Genomic DNA, 18,261 nt, shown 5'->3' with positions numbered 1-18,261 from the left:
AGCGTGGATCTTGCTCCCCCCACCCCCCACCCCCTCGCCCCTCAAGGGAGCGTAGATCTCGCGCTCCCATGGGGAGGGAGAGCGGGGGTGGGATGGGGGGTGTGGAGAGCGGGGGGAGGGAGATCCGATCGGATCTGGTGCTTCTCAGTTAGAGTCGTTTCTGACGTTCCGGTTAGCGAAGAGGTAAGGGATAGGTTTTTCTTTTAATAAGACAAAAATTAAAAATGAAAAATTATAATTTATATAATGAGATAATTTTTAAAATTAAAAAAAGATAAAATTATCTTTTCAATATTACAATGTAATCAATCTAACAAAAATATTAATGGTAGATTAATTACTGAATTTATATATCTGACGAAAAATATTTATTTGAAATAGACGATATATTTTGAAAATTAATGAATCCATAATACAATTATAACTAAAAGTTAGAAGGTGAGGATATTTTCCTCTAGTATCCACTTGACTTAATTTTTTTTTTCAAGTTATTTATCTTTTAAAAGCATATGTTAGGCTAAACAAAAATTATAAGAAGATCTTGAAAAAAAATAATTTTTTTAAAAAAAAATTAAAAAAAAGAGCTTTAAGCAAAGTTTAAGAGAAGAACTTTTTTATCTTTTTTTTTTTGTAAAATATGCCTCATTTTCAAGATTTTTATTAAAAAAATATTTTATTTGTTAAAAATAATCTCAATATTATTCGTTTTTATTTTTATATGATTTATTATTAATTATAAATTTAATGTTATATAAAAATATTTTTTATGTTTTTGAAAATTTATTTTAAATAAATAAAAAAATGAATTTAATTTTTTTATTATAAATAAAATAATTTGTAATTAATCGAAAGTTATTTATTATATATTTTTTACGATAATATTAACTAAAATTAAAATTTATATAAATTATTTTATCAAACAACTTATTTATAAAAAATACTTATAAAAATAAATTTATTAAATAGATTTAACTTAATTTTAAAAATTATTATTTATCCTAAAAATTTTATAATAACTTTTAACTAAAAAAAAAACCAGACAGAATTTAAATTATAATCGTACAGGAAAACGGTCTATTTGGGTTACACCAAATTAAAGAAACCGGTGGGCTATTAAACCCATGGAACTTTTATTATAGCAAAAACGGAAGGCATAGGTTTTTGGGAGGGTTTAAAGGCGGCTACATCAGCTTCCGAAATTTTTCTCTTCTAGGATCTCACCATTTCACATTAATCTTTCGTTTCATTCATTCTTCTCCTTAACTCAACGCCTCAAAATTTTTGACACTTTTTCAATTTATTTCCCTTGTTGTCATAGAAAAAGAAGAGGAAAATCCCAAGGAAAGCTTTTCTCTTGCCCAATTATTATATCTTTCAGCTTTGGATTGGAGCAGTTTATGTACAATAACAGCATAGCTCAAGCATGTGGAGAAGCTTAGTTAAACAAGCTGCCTACAGGGAAAAGTTTAAATTTGTCGCTGAACCATATACTTGCTCGCTTTCTTCATGTTCTGCTACAGGGTTTTCTCAGGATTCAGTTTTTGCCAATAAAGTCAGGGCTTCCGAGGCCAGAGCCAACGGTTTTTATGGGTGCCTGTTTCCGGGTTTTCGCCAAATTGGCGTCTTCTCTTCTCAAAAGGATGATTTAGGCAAATTCAGTTTGAATCAACCAGGTGACCCTTTAAGATTTTCTGGGAAATTTTGGAATTTGAAAGGGTATGCAAGTGCTGCTGAGGCTGTTATATCTACTGAAGAGGACATGTCGGGGTCTGAAGAAATCCATGAATTAATGGAAGCAATGGCAAGAGAAGAGAAGAAAATGTCTTTTTTAGTGCAACCTAAGAAAGTGGCAGAAGGAATGGGGGTAGCAAAGTACAATACGTTAAAGAAGAGGCAAATAAAGATAGAGACTGAGGCATGGGAAGAGGCAGCTAAAGAGTACCAAGAATTACTAATGGATATGTGTGAGCACAAGCTTGCTCCAAATTTGCCTTATATTAAGTCATTGTTTCTTGGTTGGTTTGAGCCTTTGAGAGATTCTATTGTTGGTGAGCAAGAGTTGTGCAAGGAAAATTGCAGGATAAGTCATGCTGCTTATTTTAACGAGTTGTCTGCTGATATGATGGCGGTTGTTACTATGCACAAATTGATGGGACTGTTGATGACTAATACTGCTGGAACTGGGGGTATTAGGGTCGTCCAAGCGGCTTGCCAGATTGGTGAAGCCATTGAACATGAGGTGAGCGGGTTATAACTTCAAGTTTTATCATTCTTCTTTTTCTTGGGTTGACTGCATTAGATTCAGTGAGTTTGTTTTCTTAATATAGCAATCTGGAGGAGTATGTGATCTTGATATAAATGTCAATCTGTGGTGGACAAATTTAAGAAAACTGCGAGCCTTGGTAAAAGCTTTTCAGTTGATCACATGATATAACATTATAGCTGGAGTTTATAGTATTCTATTGTTTCAAAATATTCATACGTTAGTAAGTAGAACTCAGTTATAGATTCAATGTTGTGATTCGTGGGTCAATTTCTAAAACTTAACGAAATGATTGGTAACCTTTGAATAGTTGTTGTCTTTCATAGGACAGTTTGCTGTGGAAATGAAGTAGAACTGAAAATTATTAGCAAAAATCTGTTTTCCACTTCACATGATAGAATTTTAGAATTTCTGGATGATATATATTCAGGCAACTTAATCTGAGTGGAAAAAAGCCCACTCTCCAGAGCAATTTTTACTTTGCTTTATTTTTACTTTAAGGTTTTATGGAGGAAATTGATTATTGTGAAAGGTAGTTGGGGACATGCTGGTTTTGGGTGCTCTTCAATTTAACTTTTTATTGACATGGACTTTAATGTTTTTTGCTCAAAAATTCAAGATAAGCTGCTTATTTTAGATGTATATGACATCTTTGTTGCTTATACTCAAGGAGCATTCATTTCTATTTCTTGCTGAGAACTTATCTATGGTTGTCTCCTTTGTGGATCAGGCCAAAATACAGAGCTTCTTGGGTAAGACAAAGAAGAAGAAAACAACGGATAAAAAACCTGATGGTGAATCTGAACCTGTGACCAATAAACAAGAGAAACTGGTCAAAGACCAGGAAAAACTGAGGAAAAAGGTGACTCAGTTGCTTAAAAAGCAAAAGGTGCATCAGGTGAGGAAAATAGTGAAGGGGCATGATACTTCAAAGTCTTGGGGCCAGGAGGCTCATGTTAAGGTATTTGATGTTTGCAGTTGTAAAATGTTGAGATCTGTTCCGGTTTTGCTCTGTTCATAATGTTGTATCATGGTGTTGCCCTTTATAGGTTGGCTGCCGTCTGATTCAGTTATTAATTGAAAATGCGTATATACAGCCACCAGTTGATCAGTTAGGAGATGGTCCACCTGATATTCGCCCTGCATTTGTACATTCTCTAAAAACTATCACCAAAGATGGAAAGTGAGAAACTGCATCTATATTTATTTGCTCTCTCCTCTCTCTCTCTCTCACTTTTCACTTCTCACTCAGTCACTCATAACTCACATCAGAGTATTTATTTTTGTGTGTATTCTTCATCAGCAAAGGCAGCAGGAGATATGGTGTCATTGAATGTGATCTACTAGTTCGCAAAGGTCTTGAGAAAACTGTAAGTGGAGTAAAAAGTAGTCTTTAAGAAATGGTGCTTAACAAGCATTTCATTCATGAAAATTACCCCCTTGAATAAATCTCTGTTCTTTGAGGTATATGGATGAACTAATCTCTGCTTCTGTAATCAGGCTAGGCACATGGTAATTCCTTATATGCCGATGTTAGTGCCTCCTCAAAACTGGACGGGGTATGAACTAGAAGTTATATCTTTACACAGTTTATTTCCCCTGCTTCTTCGATCTCCCCCAATGATTCAGATATATTGACAGCTTGGTCGCAACTTATTCCAGCTTATTTAAATATCTTTATAAAAGAAAATTGCTCTCTCAACTTGAAACAGCTTTATATATTTTTCTGTTCAGTTCCTGTTCACTGGTTTATCTCTGATAAATTCTGTGATATTTTGGCAGGTATGATCGAGGTGCATATTTGTTTTTGCCATCCTATGTCATGCGAACACATGGAGCAAAACAACAACGTGAAACTGTTAAAAGAACTCCAAGGAAACAATTAGAGCCTATTTTTGAGGTTTGAAATCCTTAAGATTTATTGTTTATCTTCATGTTGTGTACTTTTTTAATTGTTGGCAATTTGTTCTTTACATTGCTTTTAATATGAAAACAAGATCAATAAATTGTTGTCACTCACCAACTTTATATTACTGTTCGATGTAGCCTTTCTCCATTATTGCAATGATTCTTTTATTGTCTTGTGTATCAGGCCCTGGATACACTAGGAAATACCAAATGGAGGATAAATAAAAGGGTTCTTGGTGTAGTAGACAGATTATGGGCTAATGGAGGCCGTGTTGCAAGCTTGGTTGACCGTGAAGATGTGGGTACCTGTGAAATAAGCAGAATCTGATTTTCTTTTTACTGGTTTATGTTCTTTTTTTCGTTTTCTGAAGGGGAGAAATTCATTCGATTTGATGTGAAGTTTTTTTCTTTTTGCTGCTTAAATATTAAAATCTGCAATGCTGTTCTTTCTTTTTTCCAAGTTAATGATCTTCTGTCAACTTTGATTTTTTATTTTTTAAATTTTAATCAGGTTCCTCTGCCTGAGAAGCCAGACACTGAAGATGAAGCAGAAATTCAAAAATGGAAGTGGAAAGTAAAAGCTGCCAACAAGCAGAATAATGAAAGGCATTCACTGCGGTGTGATGTTGAACTTAAACTTGCTGTAAGAACCTGCCCTAAGCAGTAACATCTACCTAGTGTTATGTCATGTTCTGATATATGGCATTCTAACATTTTTATTTCTGTTGGAGATAGGTGGCTCGAAAGATGAGGGATGAGGATGGCTTCTACTACCCACACAACCTTGATTTTCGAGGCCGGGCATATCCTATGCACCCCTATCTAAATCATCTTGGCTCTGATTTATGTCGAGGTGTCCTGGAGTTTGCAGAGGGGCGCCCCCTTGGGAAATCAGGCTTACGCTGGCTGAAAATACATTTGGCAAATTTGTATGCTGGAGGAGTGGACAAGTTGTCCTATGAGGGTCGAATAGCATTTACAGAGAACCATTTGGATGATATCTTTGATTCAGCAGACAGACCTCTTGAAGGAAGGCGCTGGTGGTTGAGTGCAGAGGACCCCTTCCAATGTTTGGCAGCATGTATTAATCTCTCTGAAGCATTGAGAAGTTCGTCCCCAGAGACCACTATTTCGCACATGCCTGTGCACCAGGTGTTTTTCCCCTAGCAAAATTAAAAATCGAGATGCTGAATTTCTTATTTATCTGCTAGTTTCATTGATGAGAAGTCAAATGTTCCTGGAAACCAACATACATACATACATACATATATATGTATATATGTATGTATGTACACACACACACACACACACACACACACACGTGTGTGTTTGTTTGTGCTCTCTAGACTTTGGAGGTATATTCTTTGAGTATGCAATAGCCTGCATCCTGGATTAGTTGTGATTACTGTTACTGTGTTGTAATATGAGACTGTATTTGCTCTATGCCACTGGTTGATACTGGTAGCTATAAGAAAAAATGCTTGTATTAATTTATTATATTGCAATTGTTCTGTTTTTTCATGGATTTGATGATCAATTAATGTGACTCTGCTTTGAGTATTTCATCATATTTCAATTGTCTGAAGCATAACATTGAGTTTTTATGTCTTAATTCCTGAAAGGATGGTTCATGCAATGGTTTACAACATTATGCTGCCCTTGGAAGGGATAAGGTAATGCACTTTTCTCTTTGTCATACTTTATTCCAATGTTTCCATCCAGCATTACCAAATTTTGATGTCTCAAATTGTTTGTCTTTTACTAAAAGCGGAAAGCATTAGCTATTGATTTATTCCAATTATGCTCTTAATTGTATTGTTAATTAGATTTCAAAGGAAAAATCCTATCAAAAGTTAGTGACGCCGTGGCATTGTAAAGACACCTGGGCATTGTGAAAGACACAAATCGTGGCGAGGTTGAAAACCCCACTAAAGTGAATCACTAATCTTGGCAAGGTTGAAAACCCCACTAAGGTGAAAAATAGCCAAAATCCCACTTTGGTTGGTTAGGCCAAAGATACTAAAACCTCTTACTCTTTAGAAAGAGCCTAGAGAAATAAGCACTCCTACTTAAGAAAATATTATTTATTAACTCTCAACTCTGAATGTTTCATAACTAAGCCTAAGGGTTTTATTTATAGTATTATAGGCCCAAATCCTAATAAAACTTTACTTCTAGTTATCTAATACAATTAGAATAATTAATAAGAGATTTAAATAAAATAGGTGTTCTATTCCTAAATAGAACATGACTATCCTAATTAAATACTAATTTTTAAAAATATTAAAATAAAAATAAGAAAAGAATCCTAATCTAAATAAAATAAAGAAAATAAATCCTAAATCAACTAAATTAGCAAAAACTAAATACAATCCTAGACGCTCTTGCGTCAGTTAGAGTATGGGTATAGAGGTGAGGGCTGTGAAGTATTTACAGAGGTTAGAGGGGAGAAGAAGCTCAAGTACATCCAAACATGTGACATGTTGATTCTTGTTGTGGTTTTTTATCCCTAGGGTGTAACTTCGTTCTCACTCTTTTTATAGAAGGGCATCTTCAGTTACAGCAAGTGAAATGTCAGTAAATTAGTTTATTGAAATTTTATTAATTACGGTAGTCTATTTTTCATGTTAATTGAATGTGCAACATATCTATATAGTGAATGAATTATTTGTATGATCGACTAAATTTGTGTTTGTGCTTTTTTTTCTTTGGTATTTTAATTGAATTGCTTTGGCTTTCAGTTGGGAGCAGCTTCAGTGAATCTTGTTGCAGGAGAGAAACCAGCTGACGTCTATTCAGGAATTGCTGCCCGGTAATTATTACTTTCTCTCTCTAGTCCTCTCTGCCACCTGCAAAGGGCAGGAGACTCAACAATTTGGGTGTGTATGTAAATGCTAACTAATGGTGCTTCAATAGCTGGGTTTGATAGGTCTTAATTCTTTGAACGCCAAAGGCTAAGATCATGGTTTTTCATTCCTTTAATTTTACTATAATTCCTACCATAGCCATATATCCTAAAATCCCAAATTTCTGCAATTGTAGCCTGCCATATATGCCAAGCAGGCAGACTAGCCTAACTATGTCCTGCATCAATATCTGTCTATGCAGTATGGTTTGGTGCTGGGACATTAATTTGTCCTTAAAATTATTCTATTTGGGATACGTACAATTTAGAAGAAGACAATCGTCTAAAGTTTCTCCAGCGAAAGGTATTTTTACGAGTAGAAGTTGGAAATTTGGAACTTTTAGCTGAAATGCTTTTGGAAATGGATCAAAACATAAAGCTGCAATCCTGATTAAGAATGCATTACACTGCCCTATTGACATTTGAGTGCAAAGGCAGAGTCCATCTCTGGGGCCTTGGAGGAATTTGCATTAATGGAGTTGTATGAGTTATATCGTGAATTTACATATCCAACTATTTCTGCATGCAAGCTGTCCAACTAAGTGTATGATTTGCTTATTTTGCTTGATTAGATAAATAATTCACCATGTTTCCTCAAACTTGTGTAAAAATCGTCTTGGAATTTTGAGTTTACCAAAGCAATGGTCTCTTATAGAGTTATCTATCTCAATTTGCTATTCTGGTGCAGAGTTCTTGATATTATGAGGAGAGATGCAGAGAAAGATCCTGCAACAAATCCTTATGCATTACATTGCTTGATTGGATAAATGTTTTACCATGTTTCCTCAAACTTGTATAAAAATCATCTTGGAATTTTGAGTTTACCAAAGCAATATTCTCTCATAGAGTTATCTATATCAATTTGCTATTCTGGTGCAGAGTTGTTGATATTATGAGGAGAGATGCAGAGAAAGATCCTGCAATAAATCCTCATGCATTACATGCTCGGCTTCTAATCAATCAGGTTTGTGTCATTTCTTTTCTGTTTGTTGGATGAATAAGGGGACAATCTATGAAAATTATTCAACTAAATAGGTTCTGGGATTTTTTTAATCTAATTTTATATCTGGCCAAATTGGAATGCATATGCTTATATTCAGGAGTTTTATAGCTCTCACTTGTGTGTATTTTATTTCTGATATTTTACCTTCACTATTTCAAATTTATAGCTCTCACTATTTCAAATTTATTTCAAATCTTTAGGTTGACCGGAAATTGGTGAAGCAGACTGTGATGACCTCAGTGTATGGTGTAACTTATATTGGTGCCCGTGACCAGATCAAGAGAAGGTTGAAGGAGCGATGTGCTATTGCAGATGATGCAGAAATGTTTGTTGCATCTTGCTATGCAGCAAGAGTGAGGAAATTGTTTTGTGTGTGCATACATGCAGGTGTGTCACTGTCTGATTAAGGTTTAACTCAATCATTCATGTATGTGCAGACCACCTTGACTGCCCTGGGAGAGATGTTTCAAGCTGCAAGAAGTATCATGAACTGGCTTGGTGAATGTGCAAAGGTCTGTCATTTATTTATAAAATGTTTTCTTTTGGTACTTACATAGTGAATGTTGGTAATTAATAGTTCAGAAGTTAGCATACGGCTTGTTTCTACAGACAGATTTATGAATTTATGATGTATCCCACAAGCAAGAAGGCCAGAAAAGTGGATTCGAAGTAAAATAAGAAGAAAAGATTGTGCTTTGAAGTCTTAGGGTTAGGGTTTCATGATTTGAATTGTGGGTAATTTGTTTTAGGGATTCAGAATTTTTGTTAGGTTTAGAAAGTGCATTTGGTGGACTTTAATGTATCATGTTTTGTTCATTGGTTTGGCACTTTTATTTCTAGACTTAAATCCTAAGTACTTGAAGTTCATCGAACTAATTCTAAAAACAATTTTAGGGAATGTATGAACATCTTTAATTTGGCTAGTATTGGTGACAGCTTCTGTGAGATTAATTAAATAATTCAGGTTGGGTATCCTTTTCATTTAGACAATATCTAATTCACTTGGTGACACCCTGCTAATATGTTTTTATGGCTTCCTTTTAACATGCATGTATATAAATATATATGTATGTATGAATGTGTGTGTGTGTGTGTGTAGTTTTAAGGGTTTGGTGATGTGAGAAATTTTGTCATACATTAGCTTTCTGTCTTAACAGCTGTGTGATACACTCTGTCATTGCACTTGAGCATTTAAAGCATGGGCTCGTGGAATATTATCTTGATTTTGTTTTTACCAATAAATTTTCTAGCATACTTCTAACTGCTGACAGACTCTGTATAAACAGGTTATATCTTCTGAGAATCAGCCAGTGCGATGGGTCACACCTCTTGGTCTTCCTGTTGTACAGCCTTACCGGCAATTAGGACGGCATCTTGTAATGCTCAGAGACATTATTTAACTTCAAAATTTTTCACCTTGCAAATCTAAAAGAAAGCATTATGACATTTTTTATGCTTTAAATTTGTGCAGATTAAAACTTCCCTTCAGGTGTTGACTCTACAACGAGAAACTGACAAGGTAATTTTTTGCATCGCTTTATCTGTGATGTGGTAATTTGATGAAGAAACATTAAGGTTGCTGAGTATTATTTAGAAAAAAAAAGGTTACCAAATATTTTGAGATTCTTGCTTCCTCTTGTTGAATTAAGACTTGCATTGAAGACCTTAGTCAACCAAGTCATCAGATACAAAGTCTAAGTAGCACTGTTTTTGCTATGTGATAGCTGCTTGCTGTCATGTACTTTATGCTTATTTTACTAGCTAATTTAGTACAGCACCCAAGTGTGGTTAAGACTTACCTTGTAAGCTTCCTATTGTACTTACAGCTATATCAGTGTAAATGATTGAACAAAAAAGGTCTGTTAAGCCTTTTGTTTCTCATACTTCTTTTCTTTTCTGGTTTTGTTCTCAGTTCAGTATAAATGCTTGTGTTAGAATTCAAAGCTTAACTGCATACTGTTATGATCTTCAAACAAATCCAACACATCTGTAGTTGCATAAAAAGGGAGTAACTGTTGGATTAAACACCCACTGCAAGAACCCATTTACTTAATCAGTGCAATTTTAGGTTGCTCATTCATATCCCAATGCAATATTGCCATGTGTACCTTACTTTGGCGGCTGCTGAAATCGCCAACTGTGATTGTAGGTCATGGCTAAGCGGCAGAGAACAGCATTTCCCCCAAATTTTGTTCACTCCCTTGATGGATCTCATATGATGATGACTGCTGTTGCCTGCAAAAAGGCGGGCTTGAATTTTGCAGGTCTAGTGAATTTTCCTGTGTGATATTTATTGCATGCATGTGCTGTTATCTTTGTGTATTTGAGGAAGTCTAAAATGTTCAATGCTAATGTCTTTTCACAGGGGTCCATGATTCATACTGGACACATGCATGTGATGTTGATGAAATGAACAGAATACTAAGAGAAAAGTTCGTTGAACTCTATGAGGCACCAATACTAGAGAATGTAATGTATCTTTACCCCTGGGTTCTGTATGGCTTAAATTGTATTTAAGAGGCTTTCTTTGTGAAATGTAGGCTGTCTGCCAAATTCAAGTGAAACACCAAAAAAAAACAAAGGAGTTCGAAGACATTGTCAAATTTCTAAATAATCATCTAAAGATCAGTATGAATACATAAAACACAATTTTGAACTAGTAATAGGTGGTAGCATTTACCTGTTTTTTTTCACACCTTTTCTGAAGTTTCATTGTGATTGTGATTTCATGTAAACACATTCTTGAAAAATGTAAAAACAGAAATGGCTTAGGTGTAGCCTTACTTTAGGGACTTGAATATCCGTAAAGTTGTTATTCATATTTGTGTATAACATAAGGAGTTTTGTTTATCTGGAAGTGCCATTATTGGAATTCAAATACCTTTGATTAGATGTAGGAAAAATTTTTTCTTAAGCTGAAATGCACATCTGTTGCATTTGCTGGGCTATGTATTTTGCTGATTGCTTTGATTTATTTGTGCTTACAGTTGTTGGAAAGCTTTCAGAAGTCCTTCCCTTCATTAAACTTTCCGCCCTTACCAGAGCGGGGAGACTTTGATCTCAGAGAGGTTCTAGAGTCTCCCTATTTCTTCAACTAGCCTTATCCAGATGCTTATGATGTTTTCTTAAATTCAAATCCCTCTGCCTGTCGCTGAGTGACATATGATGGCAGTCGTTTATTCTTTCACGACAGACACAAGATTGTGACAGGCAAGCTCTTTGCACCCAATCAAGGAGCAAGGGCAGAATTGAGTATCTCAACGGTAGGGTGCGAGCTACAACCATTGTCCTGTGGATACTTCTGTATATATGTTATACGAAATAATCAGTTTTGGCCAGAGATTTCCTTCAAATTCATTGCCTACACTTGAAGTTGGCTTCATAATTTTTTACACACTAGTTTAAAAGGAATGGCAAAGAACAGCTCTGACGGTCTTTAAAGCAAAGGCAATATGGTTTAAGCTTTACAGAACCCGTTGAGGAAGTGATCCACAGACCAAGGACGGAAGCTTCAATGAAGCATGTGGATTCTCGATCTTTTAGCAATAATGAGAGCAACAAATCATGGCAGGCATGGAAGCAGGTCTTTCCATGGTCCTCCAGGCTAAGGGAAGCTATTGCAGGGATGATGAGTGTGTTTGTTCTTTGTTCTAAATTTTATTCACCTGAGAGATAGGTTTAAGCTGTGTAGAGACTGAGATTGATTCTTGTTCCTTGAATTGAAACTAAGTTTCTATTTATAGTAAAAGGGTTAAATCTATTCTTTTTACTCCTACCTTCAAATCTACTTTGTATTATTTTACTTGATTGCTTCTAACTATAAAAGTTAAAAGTAGCAAAATTATAAAGCAACAATTAATTAGAGGATGTTTTGGCTTTGTAAGCCTTGTACTAATTTATTGTGGGTTGTTTGTGGACTTCCTCTCTGCTATATATTGGACATGGTTTGATTTGTGATAGCATTATCATAAATGATCATAAATTTAGGTCAACTGCCACCAAATTATAATAAATTTGATTTAACTCGACAAAGACCCTGTCCCAAAAGATGCAAAGCAACAAGAACAAGGGGTAGAATATAGGGGGGAAAATGGAGGAGTAATGGTGGAGGAAACAGAACAAGAAACAACCTGAAATCACAGGAGTGAAAAGCAAAGGCAGTAAGCCAGTAATTTGATACTAGCAATAGCCCTACTTCCAACTTTACTATCAAAATATAAAATGAAAAACAAAGTAAAAAAATTACTGCAAAATTGCATTCACACAGAGGCTGCTTTCTTGCCCTTGTCATGTTGATTTAACTTGATTAACATTATTGGTTAATCTACCATTAAACCAATCCTACCATATACTATATATATGTTACCAAAAGCAAAGAAGATGTAACAGTCCAACTACTATTTTTGATTAATGTTAACAAGGCACTGAAAGTCAAGGCCATAGTCTTATCCCTTAGACCAAGTCTACATTCCAAGAAGAAATTGGACCAATACCTTTGATTGCCAAAAAAACACTACATGTCGTTGAATTTTAATTTAATTATATTTTATGTCATTGTGAATTGTCATATTTTTTTTGGTATATATCAGATATATAAAGAGAAAATGAAGATTCTAATCTTACATTTAAATTTTACTGAGAAAAATAATAATCATTAAGTCAAATTTAAATATAATTATTGATAATCATTATAAAATATAAACTTTTTGCCTTGAACAAGGTAACCCTAAGTGCCAATGTAAAAGCAAAGGCTATTGGAGGCTTTCTTTATGAAAGAGACCTTAAAAAAAAATCTAAACATGTTCAATTCTTCAACAGTAATGGAGCTGACAGAGTCTTTGCGTCTTGCTGTGTTCATAATCTTTTGTTTCCTTTGTCAAACTAAAAGTTTCCATCCGTATTTATGCATGAAGACATAAATATATATATGCCATGACTAAAACTATTTGAGTTTATCTGGAAATCAAATTTTCACTTGAAGTTTCAATGATTTGCTTATTTGAAGGGTTTAATCCATCGACTTGATCTTAAAATCTTTCCATTCGTCTTTGCATCATGTTAATCAACTGACTTTTCAAAATTGTACAGTTAATCCATTATTTTATTATATTTAACCCACTAATCTTTCTTTCTTTCTCCTTTCACTTTATTTGGAAGGCATGACACCAATAAGTACATAGAGATGATTACATAGAGAGTTTTGACTTTTGATGTCAAGAATTAAAGCACAAGTCCTGAGGGATTTGGTCACTTTCAGGATAATAACGTGGCAGAAGGATATATGTTAAACTACCATTAGAGAAGAGACTAATTCAATGAGCAACTTCATTTTTTTCAAACCTCTTTCATCCCCAACTCAAGTCTTTCAGATTCTGCAAGGTGAGCTCAACACCCTACAGGAGGATCCTTGGAGGTTGCAGCTCTGGTTAGATGTCGGTACGAGTCTTTGCTCTCTTCCATTTCATTGTGATTTCAAGTTTAACTATTGAACTCGAATTGTAAAGCTTGACCATTCATACTCTGCACAAGCTTTTCCTGGTAAACTCTACCATTTGTTTTGTAAGACAGGAACTTAATAGGAAAACTTTCCTGGTAAGAATTTATTGAGATGATTCTATGAAGTACCAAGGTCTCTTTGCAAGAATATATGTCTATTTATTTTGTTTATTGCATAGTGAAGTTCTCAAAGCATTCCATGAATAGTTCAGCTGCAAGTTTCAACCTGAGTAGCAGACTAGCAGAATTTATTGAGTCAATAGATTCAGCATGAGAAAGGAGAGCATCAGCTGCTTAGATTTGGAAGACTGATTTCTACTATCTCACAAACTCTGAGCATGCCAAATCCTTCATGGAATTACTCAAGCTCTTTTTCTTCATTTGAGTTTCTTTAAGTTTGTAATAAGCTAACATTTCTTTAACTGATATAAATAGAACTACCAAAGTTCACAGTGAGGTCCAAATTTTTGTCAGACAAGTAAAGTACTGTGGAAGCAAATACCTGTCAGGTCATGAAAAATGCATGAATGAGTTGACAATATCCTCGACTATGCATATTGACCAAGCTTAATTGATTAAACATCTCACTTTGTTCTTCTGTTTTTTTTTTTGGGGGGGTCTTTTTTCAGATAGACAACACTTCCTTTGCTAGTGTTTTTGAATCCTTGTTGGAAGCTATTTCAGCAATCATAGAATCAGTAGCATGTATAGAAGTAGAGCAGGAAAACTTCATTGCAGTGGGATGCTACCTTTATCGAGTTTTTCCAGCCATAATGGAGTTACAGTATACTGAGAATACCCCCAAAAATACAAAGGAGATTCTACAATCTCTTTCCCAGAATGTCAATCTGGCGAAAGATCTTGTGGGAAAATGCCATAAAGAGAACCATCCAGTCTCAGATACTGAACTGAGAAACGTCATAGCCCAGCTAGAAGGGGCGGTAAAAGACATAGGTGAATGTTTGTGCTTGATACCATCTGCAACATATGGGGGTGAGGAATATGCAGAAACTGCAGTCCAGTCTCTTTCTGAGGAAATGCAGAATGTCCATTTTGAAGTTAAGCAACCTCAAGAAGTACGAACCAAGGAGCTAGAACCACAGATGTCTTTTGCATCAGAGCAACCGAAAAAGGAACTAATGCCCACAGAATCAGATCTTTACTCTGTAGATGTGGACATCTCTGTCTCTACAGAAAGTTCTCAAATTTTCTCTATGCCACGCCTAACTGATTTCCTTAAAATTACAAGTCAGAAAAGCCAACGGAAACATGAGAACATAAACAAATCCTTGACAACATTGCCACAGGTGGCTTACTACATTGAACCTCTGTATGACACTTTCTTCTGTCCCTTAACTAAGCAGATTATGGACGATCCAGTTACCATAGAAAGTGGAGTGACCTATGAGAGGGAGGCAATAACGGATTGGTTTGAAACGTTCGATTATCTGGAGGATATAGTATGTCCAACCACAGGGAAGAAGCTGACAAGCAGAGTTTTAAGCACCAATGTTGCTCTAAAGACCACAATAGAGGAATGGAAGGATAGGAATGAGGCTGCAAGGATCAAGGTTGCCCGTGCAGCATTAACTTTAGCTAGTTCAGATAGTATGATCCTAGAGGCAATAAGAGATTTGCAACATATATGCCAAAGGAAACAGTATAAAAAGGTACAAGTACTCAGTGTTGGAATATTGCCACTGCTTATTAAGTTACTCGGATACAAAGATGGAGATGTTAGATGTGCAGCTTTGGAGCTATTACGACAACTAGTTGAGGACAATGATGAAGGAAAGGTTTGATTCTTATTATTTCCTGATCTTTTTATTTTAAACCACAAAAAAAAAAAAGGGAACATTACAACATGATTGTAGCTAGAGTGGTAGATATATATCCATAATCTAGTCCATATTCATACTGACCGAAACATATGCGAAATGCCTGATCTTCAGGTGGAACTTCTGTTACAGAAAAAAGAACATTTGTATTGCAAGCAATATCTCTAATACCAATGTCCAGCCTTCTGCTATGAGTAAATTTTGAATAAGCACTTAAATTTTAAGTTGGCATATGCATTCTATAGAGAACAAAATAGGACTTCAAAAGAAATTTTCCCTGGAGATATGCACCATTTTAGTTATGTTTTGTGCAGGAAATGATTGCTAAGACTATGGATATATCAACATTAATTGAGTTGTTATCAAGTAGCCACCAGCAAGTCCGGCATGCATCTTTGCTGTTCTTGCTTGAGCTTTCAAGATCTCAAGCTTTGGGTGAAAAAATTGGTTCAGCTACTGGAGCAATTTTGATGCTGATCAGAATTAAATACAATCGGCATGTCGATTCCTTTGCTTCACAAAGAGCAGATGAAATTTTAAAGAACCTGGAGGGATATCCAGATAACATAAAGCAGATGGCAGAGTATGGATTCTTGGAACCTCTTTTAAATCATCTTACAGAAGGTAATTTAAAGATCTTTTCGAGACCTTCTTCCAAGTAAGAAAATTACAGCAGTGGTTGGCTGATAATTATATTTCAAGGGAACTATTTCTAAACTACATATTAGGAGCAGTAAGCCTTTAGACAACTATGCTGATTACTGTTACATATATATAATAAACAGGTTCCGAGGAGATGCAGATGGAGATGGCAAACTATTTGGGGGAAATCATTCTTGGACATGACAGCAAAACCTATGTGGCTGAGAGGGCTTCTCCGAGTCTCACAAAAATGGTGCAAAGCGGAAACTCCATTATCAGAAATGCTGCATTTAAGGCTCTAGCACAAATCTCATCTCATCATCCAAATGGCGAGATACTTGTAGAAGCTGGTATTGTCCGCATTATGGCCGAAGAGATGTTCATTCGAAGAATATATGATGAACCAATGAACTCAAAGAAAGAAGCTGCTGCAATACTTGCAAATATTCTTGAGTCAGGTGTTGAGCATGACAACATCCAAGTAAATACTCATGGCCTCAGGATAAGCTCAGATTATGTTGTCTATAACATTATCTACATGCTTAAAAACTCAACACCAGATGAGCTCAACATCAATCTCGTCAGAATACTCTTATGCCTGACAAAGTCACCCGAGTCAATGGAAACAATTATTTCAGTCGTCAATGAGACTGAAGCAAGCTATACCCTCATTGAAATCATCAATAACCCACACGAACAACTTGGGGTTGCAGCAATCAAACTACTCATTGCCCTTGCACCGCATGTTGGTAACACACTAGCAGAGAGACTCTGCAAAACCAGTGGGCAACCTGAGAATTTAATTGAGAGCCCGACTGAAACCAACCACATTACAGAGAAGCAGGCAGTTTCAGCAAAATTCCTGGCAAAACTCCCCCACCAGAACCTAACACTCAACCTTGCTCTTCTGAACAGGAATGTTGTCCCCACGATCCTTCAGAGAATCTTTCAAATCCAAAGAAGTGGAACAAGAACTAGTAGGCATGCAACTCTTTACTTAGAGGGCCTAGTAGGCATTCTTGTCAGATTCACAACTACACTGTATGAACCACATATCTTGTTTCTTGCAAGAACTCACAACCTCACATCAGTGTTCACAGAACTGCTCATGAAGACATCTAGTGATGAAGTTCAAAAATTATCAGCAATTGGACTGGAGAATCTCTCACTAGAGTCAATAAATCTGTCACAGCCACCACAAATTAAGAAAACCAAGTTTACGAAAATGTTCTCCCTACCCAAGTTCCTATCTTCCAGTTCATCAAACAGGAGAAAGATACCCGTATGTCCAGTTCATAGAGGTTCTTGTTCTTCGCAAAACACCTTTTGTTTGATCGATGCGAAGGCCGTTGAAAGGTTGTTGGCATGCCTGGATCATGAGAATGGCGAGGTGGTTGAAGCTTCACTAGCAGCTATATGTACTTTGTTGGATGACAAGGTTGATGTGGACAAGAGTGTGAACCTGTTGAGTGAAGTAAATGCTATTCAACATATCTTGAATGTGGTGAAAGAGCACAGGCAAGAGGGGCTGTGGCAGAAATCATTTTGGATGATAGAAAAATTCCTAGTGAAAGGTGGGAATAAGTCAGCTTCAGACATATCACAGGATAGGTTGCTGCCTGCCTCATTGGTTAGTGCTTTCCATCACGGGGATGGTAATACGAGGCAGATGGCTGAGAAGATTTTAAGGCACTTAAACAGGATGCCAAGTCCATCAACTACTTATTACACCATGTAAGAATTTCTCTCCAGTTTTGATGTCAAAGATATGCCTATGTATCAGGCATTCTAAGTTGTGATGGAAAGAACATAATGAAAACTTAATTTACGTTACCATTTCTTTCTTTCTGGTGGTTGGAGAAAATGTGGACCCCTAGGAGTTCTTTCTATGCCCTTGGTGAGAACTTGCAGGAGGTTTTAAGTGGTCCCAGACAGGTGAAAAATGTGGCATGCAGCATGCCAGTGCCAGCCTTTATGTTTGTCCATCTCGAGCAGTTGGACCCCATAGTTTTACGCTATGAACATACCCTATCAAATGGTCCTATACTAAATATCTAGACTACAATCTTATTTGCTAGCAGAGACGACAGATATGCTTGGTACAGGACAATCAACTTTATGAGCCAAACCAGAAACTCATTTAGACTGAGAAATTTGGCTTTACTCTAGGAACACTAGTACTAAGAACAACCCATGATATCATTTA

The 18,261-nt window shown here is 35.9% G+C and overlaps 2 protein-coding genes across 2 annotated transcripts; both read left to right on the top strand.

The window, feature by feature from the left end:
• LOC18610154 (DNA-directed RNA polymerase 1B, mitochondrial) lies at positions 1,151 to 11,854 on the top strand. The gene is made up of 19 exons (XM_018116144.1): positions 1,151 to 2,239; positions 2,994 to 3,224; positions 3,313 to 3,446; positions 3,567 to 3,633; positions 3,764 to 3,822; positions 4,046 to 4,163; positions 4,356 to 4,469; positions 4,683 to 4,814; positions 4,907 to 5,323; positions 5,794 to 5,844; positions 6,913 to 6,983; positions 7,956 to 8,040; positions 8,280 to 8,432; positions 8,517 to 8,591; positions 9,366 to 9,455; positions 9,551 to 9,598; positions 10,229 to 10,343; positions 10,445 to 10,548; positions 11,067 to 11,854. Exons 1-19 carry the CDS (start codon positions 1,424 to 1,426, stop codon positions 11,175 to 11,177), a joined length of 2,991 nt encoding a protein of 996 aa, XP_017971633.1. The 5' UTR covers positions 1,151 to 1,423; the 3' UTR covers positions 11,178 to 11,854.
• On the top strand, positions 13,272 to 17,899 carry LOC18610153 (putative U-box domain-containing protein 42). The gene is made up of 4 exons (XM_007045658.2): positions 13,272 to 13,515; positions 14,205 to 15,371; positions 15,728 to 16,037; positions 16,199 to 17,899. Exons 1-4 carry the CDS (start codon positions 13,510 to 13,512, stop codon positions 17,791 to 17,793), a joined length of 3,078 nt encoding a protein of 1,025 aa, XP_007045720.2. The 5' UTR covers positions 13,272 to 13,509; the 3' UTR covers positions 17,794 to 17,899.

This window comes from Theobroma cacao, chromosome 2 (genome assembly GCF_000208745.1).
Source record: "Theobroma cacao cultivar B97-61/B2 chromosome 2, Criollo_cocoa_genome_V2, whole genome shotgun sequence".
In the NCBI taxonomy this organism is placed as follows: domain Eukaryota; kingdom Viridiplantae; phylum Streptophyta; class Magnoliopsida; order Malvales; family Malvaceae; genus Theobroma; species Theobroma cacao.
Note: the sequence above shows the minus strand (reverse complement) of the source record. Positions and strands in the feature narration are given on the sequence as shown.